Source organism: Streptopelia decaocto (assembly GCF_964273445.1).
Source record: "Streptopelia decaocto genome assembly, chromosome: Z".
Taxonomy (NCBI): domain Eukaryota; kingdom Metazoa; phylum Chordata; class Aves; order Columbiformes; family Columbidae; genus Streptopelia; species Streptopelia decaocto.
Genome location: NC_138657.1, coordinates 48,879,460 through 48,904,435, shown reverse-complemented (window position 1 = coordinate 48,904,435; position 24,976 = coordinate 48,879,460). Strand labels below are relative to the sequence as shown.

General features: G+C 38.2%; 2 protein-coding genes across 7 annotated transcripts in view; both read right to left on the bottom strand.

Annotated features, from left to right (window-relative positions):
• Positions 1 to 13,623, bottom strand: part of TNFAIP8 (TNF alpha induced protein 8) — a 61,776-nt gene extending 48,153 nt beyond the window's left edge. For both annotated transcript variants that reach the window (XM_082074303.1, XM_082074305.1), the window contains exon 1: positions 13,149 to 13,623. Coding sequence is in view for 1 of the 2 variants with exons in the window: in XM_082074305.1 (XP_081930431.1) it covers position 13,149 (1 nt within the window). In the remaining variant the exon portion in view is untranslated. The remainder of the gene's footprint in view (positions 1 to 13,148) is intronic.
• Positions 13,624 to 14,082: 459 nt separating this feature from the next.
• The window catches only part of DMXL1 (Dmx like 1), an 80,084-nt gene continuing 69,190 nt past the window's right edge, over positions 14,083 to 24,976 (bottom strand). For 3 of the 5 annotated variants that reach the window (XM_082075803.1, XM_082075806.1, XM_082075804.1), the window contains 8 exons: positions 22,745 to 22,795; positions 22,407 to 22,467; positions 21,676 to 21,803; positions 21,404 to 21,496; positions 20,836 to 20,927; positions 19,512 to 19,564; positions 18,064 to 18,281; positions 14,083 to 17,684 (listed from right to left, as the gene is read on the bottom strand). In XM_082075803.1, coding sequence (XP_081931929.1) covers positions 17,460 to 17,684; positions 18,064 to 18,281; positions 19,512 to 19,564; positions 20,836 to 20,927; positions 21,404 to 21,496; positions 21,676 to 21,803; positions 22,407 to 22,467; positions 22,745 to 22,795 — 921 coding nt within the window. In that variant the 3' untranslated portion in view covers positions 14,083 to 17,459. The remainder of the gene's footprint in view (positions 17,685 to 18,063; positions 18,282 to 19,511; positions 19,565 to 20,835; positions 20,928 to 21,403; positions 21,497 to 21,675; positions 21,804 to 22,406; positions 22,468 to 22,744; positions 22,796 to 24,976) is intronic. The other 2 variants (XM_082075805.1, XM_082075807.1) reach the window with 1 other exon arrangement.

Genomic DNA, 24,976 nt, shown 5'->3' with positions numbered 1-24,976 from the left:
AAGAAATTCAGAGGATTTGGCACACTGCAAAAAGTCAAGAGAATAGATGTGAATCATAGGGAGAAAGATAAATTTTGAAGCACTTTACATTTAATTAATCAATTCAATAAACAAGCATCAAAACCAAGTGTCTGAGAAACTTCCCTGCTTATAACAATGTTTAGCTTCGTATCGATTACCTAGCAATTACCTGTTAAACTGTGCATAAAAATAGATGTGTTACGTAAGAAAACTACCTCAAATTATACTCAAGATCAAATATTACCACTTACTGAAAACTCCTCATCTGAATGATTGCAGAACACAATAGAAATCAAATACATCTATTTGGCAATATGGAAGTTTATCCAAAAAAGAAAAGTCTGAACTCTTGCAGTCATGTTAAATAAAAGAACCTTAAAATTTCCCAGATAATGCTTTCTTCCACCAGACTTTCAGCTTGGTTTAGATTTGTTCAAAACAGCCAACACTTCAACACCTGTAAACATTTACCCTGGATCAAACAACCAGCTCTATTGCCACCAGGAATAATTCACTTACATACCTCTACTGTCAAGAAAATATTTTATGTACTCAAAAAGGAACCAGTTTTCCTTTTGTGATGATTATTTCTTACTGGGTCATGTTGGGCTGCTTTCATCTTACACTATTTAAATATCTCCAGGTGTTTTCTGGAGAAGAAAAGCACAGGAAAGAAGAATTTAGTATGAGTCCTGTATGGAAGGATTACACAAACAAGAGGAACTGTAAAACTTGCTAGTCAGACTAAACATTTGCATGCACATGTATAGTGCCAAAGGTACTACAAGAATAGATGGGTATAAAATTATTATACTTCCTTTAGAGCACTTAAAAACAAACAAACAAACAAAGGGGGTATTAAGGGAACAGGCCTGAAGTCTTTCCACAGTTTCTGAATTTCATCTTGTTATTTCACTAGCTTATGTCAGAATAACTTCATTAATTTATCTTCCCATTTTCTTTTGGTTGTTAAGATGGGCCGCCAAAAGATCATTGTTTTAACTTTTTTCCTGAACTACAGGGATTTGTGAATAGCCTTGGGATTCCCATTTTAACTATCAGAACTACTCTGTCAATGCCTGTTTACAGCTAAAAATTAAATTATGCATAAATACCGCACCCTGAAGTATTTTTCAAGGAAAAAAAAAAAGTCATGTTTTTGAAGCACTTGACTTTTATTATCTCAAAAAAATCCTGCATTGAAAGCTTCATTTCAAAATTCAGATCCAAAACAAGAGTTAGTTTTGCTATAAGCTGCCACACATTAAGTATTATGGAATAACTGCTGCACAATAATCATGTTTGTACAGACTGATTTCCTATTTCAATCCTTACTGTATTCAGCTGAAATTTTCAGATAGAGTAGCATGATTTTTGGGATGTGATCATCTGGTGCTGTGCTCTGCTGCAGGCTCAGCACACACCGGGAATCCCAGGAGTCAGCAGTAACGGGAGCTGCGGGAGCCCATCATGCTCAGACGTACCCCACTGTCCTCTGCCATCACCCACCATATGTCTCCATCATCTTTCGCATGGATGCGTTCAACAGTACATCTCCTAAAACTGCCATCAGACAAAACGGATGCTGCAGCTCTCGAATCAGCTATACTTAGATACAACTTCGCTATGTCGAGTTCTGACAGCTAGTTACTTGACCACCATGCTATTTGAACAGACATAGAGACAGATATACATGCCAGGGAAATACCATTAAACTATTGTTTGAGAGCTATTTGTTTCTCAGGTAGATCTGTTTAGGTGATCTGGTCTTCAGCTGCTCAAAAAGGACTGCAATGCCAAACTGAGGTGACCAGCACGGGTGACTGGAACAAGAGGTCAAAAATGGTCTGTGGTCATATGTGGAGAATAGAGTAGATAATGTCACAATTTCCTTTTTAAATGAAAACTCTAGCAGGGTCTAACAGATCTTTGTATGTTTAATTTTGGAGAAAGTTATTGTTTTCCTAGTACTTTCTTTCAACAAAAGAGGTTGGTATTGGGATGGGCGTTGTTCAGAGTACAGGATTTCCCCAGCTCTGACTGCGAAAGGTTTCTGTTAGCAGGTCACATAGCTTTCAGCAAGCAGCACTCACTCCATAGCTTAAAAATCATCATTACAATACGGTCTTGTTGAAGGTATAAACAAGCTTAAGGCATACTATTTTCAGGGTTACCCTGCAGCTACACTAAGCATCTGAACAAATTGCCTCCAAATGAGTCAGGCACAGTAACGTTGCCCTTGAGGGAACTTCAGTTGAATTTACCTGAGTGGATGAAATTAAGCAATGGTCACCGCTCTTCATGCCGTCTGTGTAGCAGCCCCAGCCAAAATGTTCATTTCCCTTGACTGTGCAGCATAACCTCAGATTTGTACTTGGTTATGCTCCTGAATACAGGAGACACAAATACCCCTGTTTGATACTGGAGGGCTACAGACGGTTGCTCTGGATAGATAACCACAATCTCATGACACGTGTGACAGCTTTGCAAGGCATTGTACATGGTGCACCTGCCCCTGTGCAGGCCACCTCTCAATGATGCGGGCTTCTCACAGCAGTCCCAGCACATCAGGTGCTTCTGCTCCACACGTCCAAGGCCCCACATGGCTACTGACCCTCACACAGTTGTGTCCCAGTCATGAGGTTCAATTAATGCTACAGATGGGGTCTGCTTGTTTTCTTGAGGCACACGTGTACTCTGCAGCCAATGTACCTTCAACACATTTGTACTGCAGTGAAACTCCCTGAACTGTTTTCAACTCATATCCACCCAAACCAGAAGTAATATCCAGGAAAGCTTTAGTTCACTGATTGTACCACTTTCACATAGCAAGCCCTGAGCTGACTGAGCACAGAAAAAAATGCACTGTCAGATAGATTCAGACTGTCAAACTGGATATCTAAACCACTTCTTCTGTAGCATGATGGGAATGACCTCTTTGGGAATGACCTCTTTGGGAATGACCTCTTTTCTGCCTGGCACAGTAGTCAAACGTTTGCGGTTACCTTCACGTTACATTGCTACGGTGTTATTGAGCTCTTCACATTAAGGAAAAAAAAAAAACCTTGAATGTACATGAAGGTTTATTTTCAGTCTTTTTTTGGTCTCAAGAAATTCATTTAAGCTCCTCAAGACTTTTTTTTATCCCTGTCCCAGTACTGGATCAAGTTGTGAATTTAGTCCTCCTAGCTAATTGTTTAATTATCACTTCACCTGTTAACTGCCATTTTTTTCCATCAATGTATTTATTGCCATCAAGACACAGAACAACAATTTTCAGGCTTGTGCTATAACTGTTCACTTTCTAAACAATGTGGTTGTAAGGCAAATAAAGGTGAAATTGGTCCCAACAGCATTTTTTAGCTGTGGACTCCTGTGCTGCTTTTCTCACATGTAAAACTAATAGCTTCTTAAATGGTGCACGCTTCATTTAAACTTGGCTAGTATGGAGGTCTGCTTTCCTATCATTTTAAAACTAAATTTCAAAGTCCATGGTAGCAACACACTCTCCTTCTCCAAACACAGTCACCTACATACAACCTCTCATACTTGATCAGAAAATAGTGCTGGTTTTGTGACATGGTTTCCTGTGTACATAAGAGCAGCACATACACTGGTTTTAGGCCCTTGCAGGTTTTATAGGTTTCAATTGCTGACTCCTCATCAGCTGGACCCAAAACCTCTGAAAAGGTTTTCACATTCTATGATCACCAAAACCAATTACCTGGCTTGATACATAGAACTGGATACTTCTTGTAAAGCAGAACCTATACACAAATATGGGTTTTATTTTTTTAAATGTCTTAAATTTTAAAGCAAGTCATTAAAAATGAGTATGCTGAAGTAGCGAGAAACTTCTAAAAATCTACAGGTAACTAAAAATAACTTACACAAAGCTTAATGGAAACCATGGGCAAACAACCAGTTTTTAGGGATGTGAGATCAGGCAGACAGCACTGCAAAAACTGTAGGTAATACAAAGGACCACATCCTGTGCTCTTCATCCTCTGATGTCACCTAGAACATGCTTTCAAAAGATGGCTCTTCTTGTAATAATCTCTCCTACCCAGCCTAGTATCTGAAGCAGAAGAAATGTATGAACTGCCTATCATCTGAGATTGTATTTGAACACGTTACAGGAATAAAGAAAAATGTACACAGTATTTTATTGCCTATCACTGACTTCACATTCAGGACTCCTCCTCACCTATTCCCCCACTTATCTTCCTGGTATTAACAACAAAGCTCACATTTCAAGTGACTTTAAAGCATCCACCTGCATATACCACTTGTACAGTAAATACTGCTAGCAAAGCTGCACAAAAGCATTCTGTTGCAGTCAGCATACTTTCTGCATCACCAACTAGAGTGGTGTTTTGCAATACAACACAAATTCACAGTGTGGACTACACAGATTTCTCTACAATTTGAAGATTAATCCAATTTCAGCTATTATTTAATGCTAAATGTAACTTTAAATAAGTTTTGCAAAACTCGATTTGCAGAGCTCTTTTTCAATAACATGATGCTAATCTAGTACACTAAAGTACTACACTGAACATTTTAACTGATAATAAATTAAGTGAATGTGCCTGGAAATAATCAATTGAATTCACATAAAGTAGCAAATAAGATCTTGATGTAAAATTTGTGGAAATACAGAAGTATCATATAAACAGTTTCTAGAATGACATCTTCAAAAGAGAAACAATTCCATCTATCAATATGTTGTCAGCTACTGGGGAAAAAGAAAGGCTGGCAACTAAAAAAAAGTATGAAGATTCTCATTACACTGTTTGTAGTAACACATCTGTATTGTCTTGTTTCATTATTTCATCTGACAAGAGACTAAAGCATTCTATTATTTATCCACATTATTTTTGATATTAAATATTACTTAGTGATAAAAGAAAAGAATACAGAAAAAAGCCATTAGTTTCCCCCTCAGTGTGTTTAAATTTTTCTGAAAATCTGGGAAACCACAGGAAGGTGTTCAAAAAAACTTTGCTATGATCATCTTGAATCCATTTAAGACTTCAGCAGCAGATACCCCTACACACGAACTTCACATATTTTATAGAATTGCTTATATTAACTTGTAAGAAAAGTAAGGGAGGGGGGAAATATGAAATATTAGATGTGTTATCCCACCAATACAAATATGTCCTTCAGCTCAAATTCAAGAGAGTCAGTTTGCACCACAAGGTTAATATTAAAATAAAACAACACAGCTTCTTGATATTGTTACACAAAAGTGCTGTGCTGATTTTTGTTACAGAAAACTTTCAAGAATAGCACAGATACAAAAAAAAGCTCTTGAGATGTATTATTCCATATTTCACTGTAATAATAGCCATAACTAAACAACTAAAGATAAAGGTTATCAACTGACTCTTCAAACTTGACTTACAAAGTTTTGGACAGCTAAGCAAAGTGCAAAGCCCCTAAAATGAACTCAGCTTTTTCTCCCTTGATCTTCCCTCTATTTACATTTTTCTTCTCTTCCCTGTATCTTATCCAAAAGGCTTCTACTTTTTAATCTCATAAAAAGCATAATTAAGGTCCACATGCCACTTGAGCCCCCCCCCCAGCTGTTTACAAAATCATTCCAATCATACCAAAAAGATAAAACATCTTAAAGTGTTTGCAATACCATAAATAAGCCCAAGTCTAGACTACTTGAGAGACAGGCTTTATGTCTGGAACCCCAAACACTGCAAGTTAAAGATCCAAAGGTAGAAAATTATTTTCTTCTATATAAACTCAACAATTAAAATATATCAAGGAGCATGAAGCTCTAAGTAGCTTGGAAAGATATCCTTGAAAGCGAATTTATTTTTAAATAAAACAATCTGCAGTTAGTAGCCACAAAGACAGTACTACACACAGTAGGATCAGATAAAATCTTGATATCAACATTTATTGACTATAAAACATGAATATGAGCTGGAATTAGGAAAAAAAAAATCAAAACACAATATATTTGCTGAACAATCTTTGTTCACTTTTGCTTCACTGTGCAAAGAAGCATGAAATAAAAAATTCAGCTGAAGTCCAGCTGACAAAATACATCATTTATGCTCCTGATTGAGGAGAAGAAATGTGGGATGAGCTGAAGGTGGGCAAAGGTTCATCCACAGTACTTGAAAATTACTTTAATACATTAAAGAAAGTAGCCTAAGCAAATATACTAAACAAATACTCCTCTACCAAAAAAGTGTAAGGATATAATAAATAAATGCGTATCTAATTATGCCTATTCTAACTTGGCTCAACAATCAGGGCTTAATTACAGAATATTTAACTATACCTTTATTCTAGGCTTTTTATGCCTGCGCATACTCACCACTTGGAGAGTACCTTCTGCAGCAGCTGAGTCAGAAGGTCACAGGTACATTCCAGTAACAACTGGTACCTCTCTACAACATTCTGAAACCACACTAAGTAATCCAAAAATCTACAAAGTGTTTGGGGAGAGATGGAGGTAAAATTTTGCTGCATATTTCATATTAGTTAATCACAGTGCAGCAGAGAGAGCTCTAAAAACTGGCTGCTTCATTTTAAACTGTAATGCTTTCTTAACAGTAATTAACGCAACTTCCTCTTCATTACTCAAAGCCAGGCAGCACCCAAAACCCCTTCATAACTATTTGTCCAAAAATAACACTAGAATGTTTCCAGTAAGTCAAGAGGCAGTTATTTACTTCAGACACTGTAACAAAAAAGTTGAATCATATTTCAGGAGCATTTCAGTATTTATGTCTGGTGTGGATAGGATAAGGCCTTTCCTACACAGTGGACCATTTATGGATAAAAATTATCTGCTGCATAACACAAGTTTTGAAATCAGAATAGCACAGTGGAAGATTTATGAGCCCAGACAAACCTTCTATTTTAGTGGCCACCTCCAATATAAAGGTAGACATTTTCAATGCCCATGTCGATAAGAAAACAGTACAGATGATCTCCCCCGTGCTCCTGTCATCAGTATTACAGTGACACCAACAACTTCACTATGTCTTAGATTTCTGCAGAACTGGCAACAGCAGGAAGTGAAGATTTTGTTTCTTTTAGGACTGAGTCACAGCAGCAATATATTTATGGCTGGAGTGCTAGCTAGCACACCCAACCAACAGACTGCTGACAGAGAACAGTCCTCATCACTTTAAACCTACTTTTTAACATCTCTTTTTAAGGATTTCCAGATTAGCTTCCAGAACTTCAGCCGCACCTGTAGCTAAAGTAAGTTATTCAGGCAAGTATAATATTCTGCATTAATGCGAACTTACCTTTGATAATTCAGTACTACCCATCAAAGTGGAAGTGGTTGACACTGCAGTATGGGCATTGGGTCCAAAACAACTTCAGCTAGAAACTAAAGGACAACTCATTTTCCCGGAGAATCAGGGTGGTTACAGGCAGCATGTTTTCCAATCAATCACTGAAATGTGGTGGCAATTGGTTTGATAAACTCCGCTTCAGTATGTCTTCAAATAAAATTACTGTCTCCTTTTTAAACACTTTTTTCCCCTAACAGATGAAAGGCTGTCTTTGTCTTACTGGATCACTTATTACTTTATTAGTTAAAGTGCCTTTCAACACAGCCAGTTTTCTGACCTTAATCTGTATGTTGTACAGATGCTGGAAAGGACAGAGGGCTTGAAAAATCAGTTACTGATAACTAGAGGTTTTTTATTTCCTTCACAAATTAGATATTCAACTTCAAAGCTCAAGAGACAAAGCTGTTAGAAGATAACCACGTGCAGGTACGCATTCTCAGTTTAGTGCTTATTTTCCCCACTTCTCAGTACCTTGCAGTTTAATATATTCTTTCCTTTTACACATATTTGCTACACAGAGGAATACCATGGGCTATAGTTACAGATTTTTCTTCAGTTCAGCTGCTTCGGACAGTCAATCCTGGATATTTTTGAGCCCCACTAACTTTTAAAGACAAAACACCAAACAAGAAAAAACACATTGTCTCTATAAAAATACTTTATTAGCAGCAAGTTAGATTTTAAATATCTGATGAAAACATTAAAAGAAAGTAAGCACAGAAAATCTTCAACTATTCAACACCAGCCACTTTTGTTTAAAACAGCATGCGTTGCCCTTCCATTTCCTGAATTGCTCTCCAGACCAGCTCCTTAGCAAGGACACAGCATTCAGACACGCTCCCATTAAGCTGTGATACTAAAGCAAAAATTAAGCCATTCATTGAGGAAGACTTAACACCACACAATAGAGATGTGGCTATTGATCCAGGTAATAAATATCAAATTCATATGCCAGACATTATTTCCACCAGCTCATTTTGTATTCTGAGGCCTCCAGACACGGACATGAAACGGGCCACATACTCTGGTGCGGTTGTAAAGAGCCCAGCCCTTTGCTCACACCTTCTCCAGAGCATTTAACAACTATCACTCATGGTCAGACATGTAACCAAACTACTACTGTTAGCAACAACTGCACTCAACCCAATTTCCATAGGATAGCACTACTGTATTCTTCACTGCATTATTCCATAAATTGGAAGAAAATGCTTGGTTTATATCTGTCTAGTTTTGTTGATCTGATAGTACAAATTGAACTTCAAAACTAGATATTTAAATATACCTACCCCTGTTTCTGCCAGAAAAATGAGATCCTGGATTAAGCCAGACATATTTAACACTTTAATACTAAAATTTACCTCTTAGGAGATATGCTTTTAGTTAATGAGAAAGCATTGAAAGAAATACAGATTTTAGTACTGATATCTTCTGGACTTAATCCCAGACATACATCTTATTAATTTACCAATGACAACTAATGGTTTTATCATCTAAGAGGCATGTAACATCTCTGAAGTCCCTGTAAGGTTTGCTCAAGAGCTGAGACTTTTCGCCATCTGCATTACTAAACAGAAACAAAATTGAAATTCAGGAATACCTGTAACTTGCATAATTTAAAGGGTATGTATTTGGTCTGATACTCCATTACAAACACCTGCCTTATTAAATTCAATGCTGCTGCAGAGATACTAGGAACCATCACAGTAAAATAAAGAAAAAGAAGTAATGTTTTGTCTCCAGTGAGAGCATCAGTGATCAGTTCAGAAAACGGCACCCGGAGCACAAGATTATCAGCTTCTGATCTAAATCCTGTATTCTGTACTTTTCTTTGAGACTTGTTAGAAATGCTAATGAAATGGGCATGTGCTACTGCTCTGCAAATTATACATACCTCAGCCTCTGGGCACAAAGCTAACGGGTTGAGGTCAGTCTATCTTTAAGTTAAAAAAGGGAAATTCTGTTTTGAGCAAAGCATTGCTCAAGAAAGAGTGTAAAAATGCCAACTGAAACTTCTTGCTTGCTTGCCTAACTGACAAAAAGCCATCTTGACGTCTACTTGACCACACATAGTGTTTATTCTGGGTCTTGTGATCTGAAATACTGGAGGCAAAGGAAAAAATACAACCCGTAACTAATTTCAAGCCATACTCACTTTCTTTGATAACAAACCCAGTCTCAAGTAAAGAAGGCTAGATTTTCCACTAGATCAGAGTCTAAATATGTTGCAAACATTTATATTGCAGATCAAATAGACAACATGGCTGCTCATGGCTGTGAGCATTGAGACAGTAAAAAACTCCAAACCAACTCTAAAAAGTCCCTAAGTCACTTTGTCATTAAATCATCAGCTCCTAGAGCACCACATGCTGTGTATCGATACTTCAAACAACAGACAAGAGTACTAGAATTTGTTAAATTGAGATACATGTCACTGCAACATCTTGACGCTTGTTCAAGATATACTATATACAAGGTGTACTTTCCCTGTAAGCAGCTTCTTCCCATATATTTAATTTTCAGTTAAATTGTGTTTTGTTCCTCTGATCCACAAAACCTAACTTAAACAAAGCATACGGAATTTGTCAGTGGGAGGAAGATGAAAGAAGACTGAATGATCTACCTGAAGGTGGGAAATACAAGGAACTGAAAGAAGTGCACCTATAAAGGGAAAACCAAACCAAACCAAAAGAACAAGAGGAAGAGAGAGAACGGAAAAAAGAGAGGAAGGAAAAAAGAGGAAAAGGAGGAAAGGGAGGGAAGGGAGGCAGAGAAAGAAAAAAAAACCACCACAAAGTAAGCAAAACATAGTCCAAATGTGTTGTATTATATATCAGTGGTGTAAGAAGCTATAAACCCAGACAATAGACAAAGCTGCTAGAAGGTAGTCAATACAGTAAAAACTATGGAAAACATACTACCAGCCATTTAGATTAAGCAGGTAATTTACATGGATATATCCAAGGTTAAGGTCATGACGAATATCACTTGGTAACTTTTTTTCCCCTTTTTATCTTTTCACTGTTTCATGTATAGGAATTAATAAAATTTAAAACAAACCAAAAATGCTAGGTCAAAACCCATATTAAGAGGTAAAATAAAGAGTGACCATCTGCAACCTGACATATAATTCATCGTGAACATGTAACTTCTCTCAGATCAGCTACTGTTGACATACCATACTTTGTTATTCAGTAGTTTTGTTATTCATATAAAAATAATCTGTATGGACACATTATCTGCTTTAAAGATTATTAGGCATTTTACTGTCCAACACTTGGAGGACTCGTCTTGACATAGTGAAATAAGAAGCTGACCAAGGCTGAGATTTCTCAACCATTTGATTATTTCCTCAGCCATTTGAAGCAATAATTATTATTCTTTGCGTAGCAGAAAGTATCTAAAGAAAACTCAAAATAGGCAAAATAACCTACAAAGTACACTGAAATCTAGGTTTAGTGAGATTAGGCTAGTTACTATTTAACGGAAATGAGCAGCTTCCTGTTGTCAGGGCGAACAGCGAGCGACTTCCATTTCAAGCCCCTGTGTTTTGTGCCCCTGCAAGTATCTGCACCTCGACTTTTATTTTTATAATATTCCATGTGAAATTCCCTTCCAGACTAAAAAAAAAAAAAAAAAAAGGTATGTAAATGTACTAAAACATTTTAGTTCCTCCTTCCTGCTTCTAAGCATGTTCCAAGTTCACCAAATTTTGTTTTCCAAATAAAAGGCTTGGGCCTCCTCCCACTGCAAAACTCTTTCTCTCTGGATTTCTTTTCCTACCAATTCCTGTTTAGAGCCAACTTTCACATGGTTTATTTGACAGACAGCAGATGATTCCCACCACTTAGAAAACAGACTTATGGGATGAAGCAGCAAGGAACACGTGAACACCTCCTAATGCCTGAGTAGGTGATTCCTTTGAGGAGGTGCTCCCCTCTCCTCATTACCCTATTTTAAATGTAGACAAGGTAAAAATGTATCCTGTTCATGTAACATGCAGTACATGCGTCATGTGCCTGCTTAATTAAGTTAAAACTTTGAGGGCAGCAAACAGGTATGTTACATTTTTGCACTATTAACACATAGCAACAATATAAGTACCATGATGAGGAAGGGAATGCATTCAGCCTAATTTCAAGTTATAATAGCTCAGACTTGCACAATCTCAAAAGTTTAGTAAAATGCTAATTACTGAAAGCAGAAATAACCATGAGAAACTTCCGCCACAAAGAAACAGAGATTCCCACCAACGCCATTAAATTGAAGAGTTATAAGCAATACACAGTGTCAGTGGCTTTTCGCTGTGTTTTTAAACAACATACATCTAATCTATCGTGCTTCCCACCATGGGAACAGGAAGGGTGTGCACCATCAGGACCCGTCTAGGCGCGGTGCCTTTCCAGATACGGCACAGCCTGTGCTGCCCATACAACACCCGCCCCGGGTCTGCTGATGAGGAACAGCGACTCTGGATCGTGCAGTGATGCCCACAGGCGATGAGGTTCAGACCAGCAATGCTTTTCAGACCAGACCTGTGGTCTGTGGCAGGCAAAAGGCTAGCGTGCTCTCGCAAGGGCTGCAAGCACTCGGCTATGCTAACAGTGCTCTTCCAAAGAAAATTTCCTATTCAGAGCTGGCAAGAGACAAGCAGAGCTGGCAGCAGTTAACCCAGCCAGCGAGTGCAACCGACAGCTCCTCACCTGGTGAATCTGACTGCCCGGAGAAGTTTCGACCAGGCAGTTTGTAACGTGAGTAGTTTCACTAGTCAGTTACGTGAAATAACGTGCAAAGGAGCATAACTGAAACAAGACGTGTGCGGAGCGAAGCACCATTTGGACTGCATTTTGCTTTACGGGTGCATATGTGTGCTCAAGATTGTGAATATGCACCTCTAGGGACACAGAGACCTCCAGCATGGGAAGTCTGACCATCCAGGCTTCTAGGAAGGTAAATCCCACACTGAACCGTGATATGTCTCTCATTTAACTAGCAGTATGTAATTAAGATAGAAAATAATTTTAGTAGCAGAATTTTGGCACCAGTATTTGAGAAACAAACTCTCATATCTCAGAAAAGTTTGTCTTCCACCAGCACTATGCAGAATCCAGCCACCTTACCACGCCTGCTGCCTCTGCTCCAAGAGCTACGGATCTGTTCGGAGCGTGCTCAAGCACACCCTGACGAGCAGGACGGCTCCCTTCTGGCGAAAGCCTAAATATTGCTGAAGAAGAGCAGAAAGCTGCCCCGCAAGAGCGACATAGGGAAGACAGGCAGTTAGGGTTCCTTGCACAGAAACCCACGCACAGCTTTCACCCAAATACATTTTTTGCGTGACGAAACTCCCAACGAGTGTTTTGGGCAGCTCCCACCTGGAGAGCCGCTCCGAGGCGGTGCTCCGGCTCCGCAGCGCCGGGGGCCGCCGGGGCAGGAGGCGGCAGCGACGCGCCCCGGCCCCGCGGGGGGTCCCGCAGTTCCGTCCGGGCCACCACATTTCGGACCCACGCCGAAAGCGGAGTAACTCCGGGGCGCCGCTGGAAGCCCAGCTCCGCTCTCCAGCGCCGGCCCGGGACACACCGCCCGCGGCCGCCGGGCAGCCAGGCCCGCACAGCCGCCCCCTCGGCGGGGAGGCTCCCGGGGCGCCACCGGGCTGCCAGGCCCCAGCCCGCCCGGACGCGGAGACTCCGCTGGCGCGGGCCCACCCTACGGCGGAGCAGCTGCTGCCGCCCCCCGCTCCTTCCCCCGGCGCGCAGGGGAGGGGGCTGCCCAGCGCGGAGCGGCGGCACTTACTTTGTGGGCGCGGGCGGGGGCGGCGGCGCCTCCTCGGGGCTGGCGGCGGGAGCGGCGGGAGCGGCGCTGCCGAAGCGGTGCGGGCGCGGCAGAGGCAGCCCCGGCTCCTCACGCCGCGGGGCGGGGCGCGACCCTGGCGGGCGGGAGGGGGCGGCTCCGCCCGCCCGGCGCCGCCGCCCGCCCCGGAGAGGAAGAGGGGGGGAAGGCCGGGCCGCCCCCCGCGGCCTTAGTCCCACTCACAACTCCACCGCCAGCTCTCACCTGGGCCAGCGGCCCAGTACGGCCACGGGAAACCCGGGCGGCGGCAGAGGCGCAGCGGGAGGCAGCGCGGCCAGATCGCCTCCCCTCGGGGCGCAGCTGGGGAAAGCACCAGGTGGAGAAAAGGAGGGTCAAGCCGCCCGCAAAGGAAATCAGTCTCGGTGCTATATCTTGGGCACACATTTTCTTCGCTTTCCTTGCTTTGTGACCAAAGGAGGAGTTACAATCTTTGCAAGGGCAAACCCCGAATAAAATTCTTTCGTTCTGTTGAGCTGTATGTCGAATTATTTTTAATTTTGGCAGCAGCTTGCCACCTTGTATTAACTACAGCATGGACACTCATCTTTGGACCTCTTCTAGAGGTGACAAAATTAAAAATGTGGAGTTCTGCAAAACGTTCACAGGCTTTCCAGTGCAAATGAAACAGACAAGGAGTTAAAGTTACTATAGTTGTGGAAGAAAATAACATCAGCCTCATTCCACTGATAAATGACTTAGAGCTTATTACAACTGATAGTTATGCACTGAATTAATGGGAAAGGGGGTGGAAAACAACAAAACAAAAAAGCTAAGGCATGAAAAGTTAAGCCAAAAATAAAGAAGAGCCAGGAGAGAGATCAAAACTACACAGAATTTACACCTCGAAATATAGAGGAATAAGAAACACCAAGAAACTTTGGTAAATCAGTATCTTTATTTTACATAAAGTAGTTTGATCAGTGTGCTGAACCTGCCATTTCTATTTGTAGTAAAAATAAACATTTGAAAAAAAACTACCTTGGAGAATATATTGTCTCCAAGCTTACTTCTGTTGCTTGTTTCACACCTCTTGCAACTCATCTAACACTAGGTGCTCTATAAGAGGAAGGAAGTGCTACCTCTCAACAGCTTATTTCCTGTAACGGGTCACAAGGTTCCTAAAAGGCAGTAGAACATGTGCTTGTGCCACAGCAGCGTGGTACAAAATCTGCATCTATTCCACTCTTCATCTTTCTCCATAAACATCCTCCAACATGATCTGTCAGACGAGAATGTTGTTCTGGTTAAAAGTCACACAGCGAGCCAGCTTAAGTACCCAGGTGGCCAGAGTTTTAACTCCCACAAGTTACTGAAGTACTAGTAAAGAACTTGGATCTGTCTGAGGTAACTGAATCAATTAGCAACACAAGAATGACACACTTTGATTGCATTACGTATCGCTACATAGACAAACATGTCACAACTGCTAGTCTATTATATTTAAAAGGGACATTATCAACTGCAACTGAGTTTTGTCTGGGCATGGAACTACTGTCGATTAAGCACTTGTAAATGCGTATTTTAAGTTCAGTTTGTGCACATGGCTACTTCAAGCACAGAACTCTGGGTATCCACTATTCTGTTGAATAACTTGCATAGCAACAGGGAGAAAGCTTTAACTACGGGAGGACAAGAGTCAGTGAAAGTCTTAAGGGCAACAGCTGGAAGAGTTTTGAGTTCAGTTCTTCCTCAATGACTAGATTAAAAGTTGAGAGTGTCCCTTTACAAGATTCAGATACAACAGAAGTTAACTGATTTTGACTCCATCATTACAAGAAAACTACTGATAATTTCAGTTAGAATAATTGTTAGACATCAGCAAACATTATACAAGCAAACAACTGATTTGTAAATGAAGTAGCAGCAACATGGAATTCCAGAAGGTTCATTTTCTGCAGGATTTATTGGGAAGATTATGAAGGTGTGGCAAATACACTGTGATTTTACATAATTTAGTTTTGAGAGTAGCTTATGGTAACTATAAACATTATTGAAAATGCCTGCTCACAGTCAGTACTTTTCTGGTATAAGCATAAATTTGCCAGGATTATTCAAAGTGCAGCACTACTCAGAAAAAATGATAACATTTTACGTCTTGGCAAATAACATATAAAATCTGCTCAGTTCGCAGACGGTAAGACAGCTCTTTGTGATTGCCGGTACAATAAACTGAGCTTGAAATATTAAAGCTAATGAGATATCAATATTTAAGGACAAAACATTAAGGACATAATTATATAATGTTGCCATGATTTCCGCACATTTTCCTTTTCTGAATGTAATTTTGTTAGTTCAGTGGGGGCATAAAACTGATACATGTACAAAGCAGCTACAAAGTCAGGTTTCAGTTGGTTCTCAATGAGTGTGGTACTGTTAACTCAATTGTTTTCCTTCTTTCATAAGGAATATTATAAACTCAGCCACTGAGCAGATAGGACATACGCATTGGGCAAGTCAGTTTTATAAGGTGCTGTCACTTTTAGTCACTTTTCTGGTCCATCACTGTACTTAAACTGTTTTGATATAAATTTTGATTTCAACCTATAAGTGTTGTGGAAGAACAATTACAATTGAATCACTGAACAGCTGTACCGGTTTGAAATGCTGTCACGTGTTTTCTTCATGGCAAAATATTCACATTCTTTTTATTGCACAATTTGAAAATTCAGGTTATGTGCATAAAAACCTCCATAGTGTTTGCACTGCAACTTGCGAAACACACATTTAAAATGACCTTAATACATTTTACAAAATCTTTTTAAACTATTTTATATTCATAAGATAAAAGCATCCTGAGAATGTTACAAAGTTCGTTTTAAAAGCCCTTCAGCTCTGCTATGCTTTATTTATCCCCATAAGTTCCTAATTTGACAAGTCTATTTTACAGTTAATATCTTGGTGCTATATTTCACAAAATATCTTTTAGCAAAAAGTACACCATTGGCATTCAAGTAATCCAGCCTCACGACTAATTTACAAATTAAATCTCTGTCAAGCTCTCAAGTCAGAAAGAGTAAACCAAAATACTTACAGAAACAGTTTTTAGCTGACCAAAAAAAAAAAAAAAAAAGTCAAGGCTCTGTGCATTAATAATTTGGTCAAACATTGAAGTTACGCAGTTTAATATTTTGGCAAAAAAAAAATATCCATCTATCCTTTCCAATTTTTTTTTTCTTTCACTTTAGACTAGATGTAAACATACAGTACAAAGGCTGACAGTATTTAAGTACTTTGCTGTTGAACTTTTTTTCTTTTTCCTTTTTTAAAGTCCTTAGGAAAAGCAGACAAACAAGAATGTAAGTGCTAAGAATGAACAGAGTATCTTTGGGCTAAATGAAAGTCTTGCTGGAAAAAATGTAAAAATAAATTAGTTTTTTTTTTCCTCTACAGACATGTAAATAAATATTCTTTGAAGAAATTCTAGTGCCATATCCTAAAGCAGTATCTTCCTCTATCTTTTGGATCAAGACTAAAGCTTCACACAATCTCTACTATTTTACTAGGAAGATATCCATTAATATTTACATATTTTTGTAAAGGGAGTGTTCAGGCTTAAAAATATATTTATTTTTTAAAGGTAAGCCTGCCATCCTGATGGCAGTGATTCAAGCTATAGAACATAAGTTACAGAACATCCTTCAGTTTCTTATACCCTAGATCAGAGGAAGGACATCATGCAAGTTAGAGAGGTAAACAGCCTGGATTCCAGGAATGGAGACAGATAGTGGCTCATTATATGAAAGCTTGCATTGCCAGGAGTATTTACTCATACAGGTTTTGTTTCTCTTCTACACATAGGTATAAATTTTTACTTTTACAGTTATGGCTGCCACAACGAAAGAGTAACATTATCTACGGTTTCCATCTGGACAGACCTGCTTTTAGAAGGCGGCCAGGTGTTGAGTACAAGCAGAGGCCAGGCCCAGATGGTACACTTCAGGTGGGAGTGTAACTACCTCAAAAGGAAAAGTAAACAACTTCACCAACATCTTAATAATACAATAAGTACATAATTTGGAGTCACGTATAGCTTTTTTTTTAGGCAATGATCAAAATCGGAAGGACTTTGTTAATCTTTAAGGCATCACTGCATCATGAACTAAAAGCTCCAGGTAATAAATATGGGAGGGAAGAACATCTCTGTAGCACGAGCTATCACTGTGTATCTGCTTTGTTGGCTAGTTCCAGGAAAAAAACAAAAATATTTTCAGGGATGGTAGCAGGGGAATGTTATACATGGTTCTGAGAAAAATATTAGATCATAAATTTCACATCATTTTTTAACATATCATTTAAAGGGCTGAATCTATCAGGCAAGATTCTCATCTTCACTGTTCCATCAGCACCACAGGAGAATATGTGATTTGCTGGTCCTGTCTCAATTTGCATGACTCCTGTCCCAATGTTTCTGAAGAGAGACTGTCGAGCATGCTCATTGATGAAAGTGTGGAGAAGATTAAATGTTGACAGACTCCATACCTGAAAAAGCATCAAAACATCAATCCTCCAAAAGGATAATTAGCATGACCTTAAAATTCACCAGCAATGAGGCGTGGAGAAATTGGTCTACATTTTGCATTCATTTTTCTGATACTAACTGTAAAAGAAATGTAGAAATCTAATGACACAGTTATAGAATATTCATTTTCTATAATAAGGAAATATACAGGGACTAAGGTAGGACTAACTAAATAGAAGACTGCAAGGTAAGATTAATGTTTCATAATTACATTAGTAAATGTGAAAGAGTACTGAACAAATGCAGAACTTATAACATATCTGATTATTTCACACCTATGCAAGATTCTTTTTGAATTTACACATCTTTATCTCTCTGCTCCCTCCTGCTCCTTAATACCTTTATGTTGCCTTCAGCAGATCCTGTGACAAAATACTCTTCTGTAGGATCAACAGCAATTGCTTTGACTGGAGAATCATGACTCTGGAGTAACTGTTGCTGCTGTTTTTGGCGAAGATCAATTATACAGGTAAAGCCTTTTCTGCCTCCAGATATTAACAGCTGATGTTTCGGAGCATATGCTAGCACAGTTGCTCCACTATCATGACAGATAAAAGCTGAAAGACAAAGCAAAGTAATTTAAATAAACACACAGTACTAACTTTTATTTTCCATCAACCTCTAATGGTTCAAGACTGTAACAACAGTGACTTTGATGCTGTAATCCAACTGACCACAACCACTTCATTTATTGTAGTATCATATATATGCAAGCATAAGTTCACATCAAACATCTTGAAGTTGCAGTATTTTCAAATAAGCAGCTACAATCTGTATGAAAAACAATGTATCTCCTTTTTCTACCCTGTGTAAGCATGAACTATTAAGCCTTGACCAGAAATAGATCCTTTCCAAATGCTCTAATGCTTGTTATTTTAAGGCATATGTTTCCCATAAGAAGTGTCCTCCTAAATTCCTTGCCCAAATATCTTGTAAATTTCCAGTGATTATTTTACTTCTAATTTGCTGATTTCCATGTTTATTTGGATATGTCTGGTCCCCAAAATGACTGAAGGAAGTGAATGAAGATGACAATTATCAGGACAAAGCTCAGTATGTTTGAGACTAGACTCTATGAATCCTAACACATGGCATGTAGTTTATTGTACTTGTAGTTCAAAGGCTTCTCTAAATTTACATTTAGAAACTCCACACATCTCACACATACAATTAAGCATTCACCGTACTTCAATTACAAGTTCACAGCTCTCACTCTGAGCCTAATTCTGGATTCCAGACATTGAAATGTATTTCTTTACCACTGCCACAAAACATTAGTAACAAAGTTAATGAAACCCTGTTAATTTATTACAGCTCAAAACTCATACTTAAAGGAATAATTCTTCTAAAGCACTTTTGTAATACTGTATGTAGATATCTACACATGCACACACAGAAAGCATTTAAAACGTTCCACAGCATTTGGCATAAGACATTGGCATAAGCTACTGTCTTCTCAACATTCTAGTCACTACAAGCAGAAGTTGCTCAGAATCTTTTAAAAATGAACAGAAATTACAAATGTCTGCCCGTCAGTGTTTGCACTTGCAGTGCAAAGAGACAAGGTATGCAAAGAAGGTGCTCATGTCCATGAAACCAGTCATTAACATGTAACAATAAATAACTTCTCACGAATCTTTTTATTTTCCTGCTGGTACACTCAAACAGGATAGGGAAAGATGCTTTACAGCTAATATTAAAATCACTTCCCACATAACTATTTCATAAAGATAGACATACACATTTTTTACTGTGATTAAATACTTTGCTGGTTGTTTTTTACTTACCATGCACCAAGCTATTTGTAGGTGAAACCAAAGTATCCCAAAGACAAATATTTCTGTAGAAAAAAAGTTTTAATTTAGTGAGAAGTGTTCTAAATTATTTTGCACACTTGAAAAGTCACGTGAACCTTAAAAAGATTGTTTCAGGCATAAAGGCACTGTAAACAGACTTCCAATTATTACTTTTGAGCAGACCCCAAGCTACTTCCATAACTATACATATAATGCAAGGACACGCCATGTACAATTATTCTATGACTGGTTATTCTCATAAATGATTCATATTGAGATTACAATCTTTTGTAGTTGAATTCACCTGAATGTTAGCAGGCTTTGCTCCTTCTTGATCAAAACTTGCTTAAGAAAATACATGTGAAATGAAGAACTACACACAACTCCCTGTGTCCATAAAAATAATTTAAGAGGGGCTCATATGAATAGAACAGAATAGTTCACTTGGAAAAGACCTATCAGTCCAATGGCCTGACCACTTCAAGGCTGACACAATGGTTACATAGTTATTAAAGGCATTGTCCAAATGCCTCTTTAAACACTGACAGGCTTAGGGCATTTATCACCTCTCCAGGAAGCCTATTTCAGTGTTTGACCACCCTCTTCGTAAAGAAATGCTTCTTGATGTTTAGTCTAAACCTTTCCTGATACAGCTCTGAACCATTCCCACATGTCCTGTCACAGGATCCCAGGGAGAAGAGCTCAGCACATCCGTCTCCACTTCCCCTCCTCATGCGAAGCACGAACAGAGGATCTGTACTTCCCTGTAGAACCTCCTTTAACAGGCATATGGAATTTAGCTGCCTACATTGCTTCTTTCCCCATCCCACAAAGAAAGAAAGAGCATGAGTACTCCCATTGCTCTTAAGCTGCTTAAGAATAACAACAAAAAAAAAGGCAGGGGTGTTGTGGGAAACTGCAGCGGGTCTGTGGAATCCTTGACAGAAAATATGGGAGTAGAGATCAGCCTTGAAGATATTAAGATTTACCCTTGAGAAGGATGGGAGTAAAGGAGTATCCAGAGGTATGGAGTTGTACCCGTGAGAGAGAAGGGGATAGAAGAATAACATGGATGATAGCAAAATTAACCAATGAGATGTTAGTGCTGTAACTTGTAACCAATAGTGAAAAGACACATGAACTGGTAGAATTGTATAAAAAAGCACTTGTAGCAATAAATGAGCCCCTATTACTTTCATCTTGAAGGAATTTGGTCCATGTCGTTTGTCTGTCTCAACCGCAACAGGGTGTAGCCAAGGAAGGAGAGAAAACACAGCAACACTTCATTTTTATGCGTTATCACACCAGTTCTTACCTGTTGTCAGAAGACAATCCTGCTGTGGCTATCAAAGATGATGAACTGATGAAAACAAAGTCATTCGCTGTTTTGTTATGACACTGCCAGGTCTGAAAAATTGCAGTTTAGAAATTATTATTTAAAAAAGAAATGGATTTTACATGAGCATGAAATCTTAAACACCCTCAAGAAGGCAAGCTGTTTCAAAAACAATTTAAAGAACAGATGATGTAAAAAAGAGTATGCGTATGCCTTCTGATAGTCTTTATATTTCATAGAAGTATACTTTCTAGTCCTGTGTTATTGACAATTAATTAGAAATTGACAATTATTGACAAGTCTCAAAGAACATTAAAGGTTATTTCAGATCTAACATCGCATTTTCTACTCTCTACGTTAGTAAGTATGATTTGGATTTAAGAACTTGTCTGTCACAGAGATCACAGGATGGCAACAATATATTATTAAATCTTGATTAACACTGGTTAGCAGCACAATCCCTGCCCTATCCTAATTACTCTAAAGGGGGAAGGAAATAAGAGAGCATAACAAACATTTATGAAAGCAAATTTAGTTTTCAGCTTACCAAATATGGTTTAGGTGAACTTCCAGTAAGTGGGCAACATTTCCAGTTTGTTTGATATAAACTTATATATCCATCAGCATCAACAATTCCAAACTGAAAAAAAAAAGTTATATTAATTGTAAATACACATGTATTACAGAAACATTATCCACAATTCAGTGAAACTACCTTAGATTTGAAGAATGTGGTGTTTCTGCTAATTTACAATCATTTGCGGAGGGAGCAGAGGGACAGAGAGAAGAGGGCAAGTACAGAAGCATTCTGTCAGTTACCTTATTTCCTTGGTAATTGAATCTCATTCGAGTTACCCTTGAGTTGCCACCAGACCGAAAACATGTGATTTGCTGTGCGTGACCCCATTCAAACATTCTTACACTACCGTCCTGAGCACCTGTCAGGTCTGCAACAGAAAATATTTACATGAGATCTTTTGTGGGTTGGACTAGGTGATCTCCAGAGGTCCCTTCCAATCCCAAACATTCTGTGATTCACAGGTCATGTAGCAGTTGAGGAATGTTGCTTTCCAAAATTTTAAGAAATCTCACACCAGCTCACAAAATCCTCAAAATAACTGGTGCCACAATATGCACCATAGTACCTGGCACGGAGTAGTGGGTAGCACTAAAACTTAATCCCATGGTATGCAAACCTTACTGAACTCTATGAAGTCATTATTTAATTAATAATTGTGTTTAGATGGTACTGAAATATGAAGCTATTTACTTGGAGATAATAACGTATCTTTTTCTCACCATCTTTCATCCAAGTCACAAATGAAACAGAAATACAGAATTTTTTGTATCACTGTTTCTAAAGACTATTTTATATCACCCAGTATTTTTTAAAATGAAAAATAGTTTCAGTAAAATAGGGCTTATAAACAACTTTTCAAACATATAATAAATTGCTGTGATAGTACAGAATAGCAGCATACTAAGAAACAGAGGCAATAAGTAGATATATTCTTTAGATAACTTCCTTTTTTTTAATAAAGTGAACTTACAATATGGCAATGTTGGATGAGAAGCCATTCTTCTGACATTATTAATAGCCTTCTTGAGCATCTGTTCAATATACAAAATAATAGGAAAGAATTAAACAATACAACTCAACAAAAAACTTATTAAACTAGAATAATTAGTGACCACAGAGAGTCGTTTCCTATCAAAATTCCTACTGAAAGCAATTACTAGGTTTAGAAATTCACATAGAGGTCAGTTTCTTCCAAGACTAGTGTAGATGTTAATACTTTTGCAGCTTTATACATGTAGGTAATTAACAACTTTTTGCTTCAGAGTTTTATGGATCCAAATATAAACATTCCTTAGACTGCAGTCTTACCTCTTTTCTTGCCAATTCCTTTCTGATTCCATTAAATTTATTGGAAAATTCCTGAATATAGTAAGATAAGCAAGAGAGAGGCAGAAGCATGTAAAGAAAGAGGTAAACAAACTTTAACAGAAGTAAAAAATAGGAAGGAATATATTTATTTTCAAGTCTAGTTAATTTATTGTCATTGATTGAGAAGTGATTATTTGTGGCCATCCAGAATAAGCAATATACCTAGCAATGGGTAAATAATAATAATAAAAAAAATCTTCAAATGCATTTATAATTTTGCAAATACAGATCCAATCGATTTTCGGTAGCACTTTTGTTCCAGATTTTGCTTGGAGTAAGTTACAGTATCAAAAAATGCTTTTTCTTAGTTGACTAATTCCTTCATTGACATGAAAAAGACTGGAGACATCACACAATTAAGATAAAGCCCCAATCTAATTGAATCCTAAATCCAACCCACAATAACACAATTGCAAAGAAACGGTAGGGATTTTTCAACAAAGTGCAGCTGCATTTTTCTTTCATGTCTCTTCCCTTCTTTTCTTTCCATTAACATATGTGAAATTAAGTTTTCCTTCTTTTACTTCCTTTTAGTTCTCCTGAAAACTATCTGGCTGCTTTGAAGACACTCTTTGCTCAGAAATTTTTTTTTATTAGGTTTGCTTATCCACAGATTATTTACCGGAACATTTGAAAGCAAAGAGGGCCTAAATTTATATTTGCTCCAGTGTTAACTTTAAATGATAACAAATGAAAGTTTGTTGCCAGAGCACTCACTTTCAATGCTTACCACTTACTATACATCAGTAGCAAGCTGGCACAGAACTACTTTCATACAATCTTTTAGGTTGGAAGAGAACTTTTGGACCATCAAAAATCCAGTTATGACTTTCAACTGCTTTAATTTTGATCAGCATTTTGCCACTGCTTTGTCACCAAAACAGCAGATAGCGAATCCAGTATTTTAAGCACACTATTCTCACCTGGCCTCCAGTCATATCAAGGTGTCAACTGGAAGAACATATGAAGCAAGTAAAATTTGTAATTCATATTACTAAATATGATCCAAAGAGTTGAAACAAAATGTTATTCAAATTTTCAGTTTGCAAACAAAAAGGAGGAAAAACAGTTGGATGGGAAGTCTATTTTCTTGCTAAAATTCCCTGGGGTTTGGATTAGGGGAGTAATTGCAATCCTCTTGACTACATTTTGGAAGCAGATTTAGATCTCTCAATTCTCAAAACTTTACTATTTGTTAAAGAGAAAGCCTTATGCCCCTTGGTTACGCAAGTGGATTTCAAAATACTTTACTGAAGATAAAAAATAAGATTTTCTCAAATACTTCTTTTCCTTTTTTTCTGCAAGTACTCTAAATGACAAGAAAAAAAAAACACTGAATGTTTCAGTAAAATATTTGTGAAAAAAACAATTTATACACTATAAGATTTAAGACAACAGAGAAGGATATTCTTCAAACATCAGTGCATACATCGATCAGTAAATAATTGCAATACTTTGCTCTCTAAAGTTACCATTTCTCTATGTGTAAGTGAAAGAAAAATTATTCATTGTCATTCTATTTCTTCACCAAAATGAAGGGTTGCGTTGAGCTTTATAACCACTAACTTTCAGCCAGAAGTCAATGGAAATCATAGGCTTTCATTCAACAGATAAGCATGCATCATGATCTTCTGACACCTACTGGATTACACTTTGGAAAAATGCATGCTTACAGAAATTAAATAACTTTGAAATAACTGATGGGTAGAACACCGATTGCTTTGTTGGAGAGCTGGGTGCTTTAGGCCTAACGTACAGTAAGAATGAAGAATAAAAATACTTAAAATCTGCCCCACCAGTTATTAAACTGGTGAATATTGGTATCACTCATACTGGTTTGAAAGACAAGCTGTTGAACATTACCCGAGTTTCAAAGCTGACAGTATGTACTAACTCAGAGCTCTCTTAGAAATACCTCCTGTAAGAACTGTGTAAACACACAGTATGAAGGACCTGGTGGTGAGCCTTGTTACTTACCTTTCATGAACTGCATATCAGGGAACAGTGAAGAAAATTAACAACAAAAAAACCCAAACTTTGAGCTGATAAAATGTTGTCAGATGACCAAGTATCCAATAGCTTCCCTTACTGATGGAAGTGAATTAAAGACAACAAAACTGAAAAGCCAGTAATAGTAAAGAACAGTGGACTATATCTACCAAATGGGCTGCA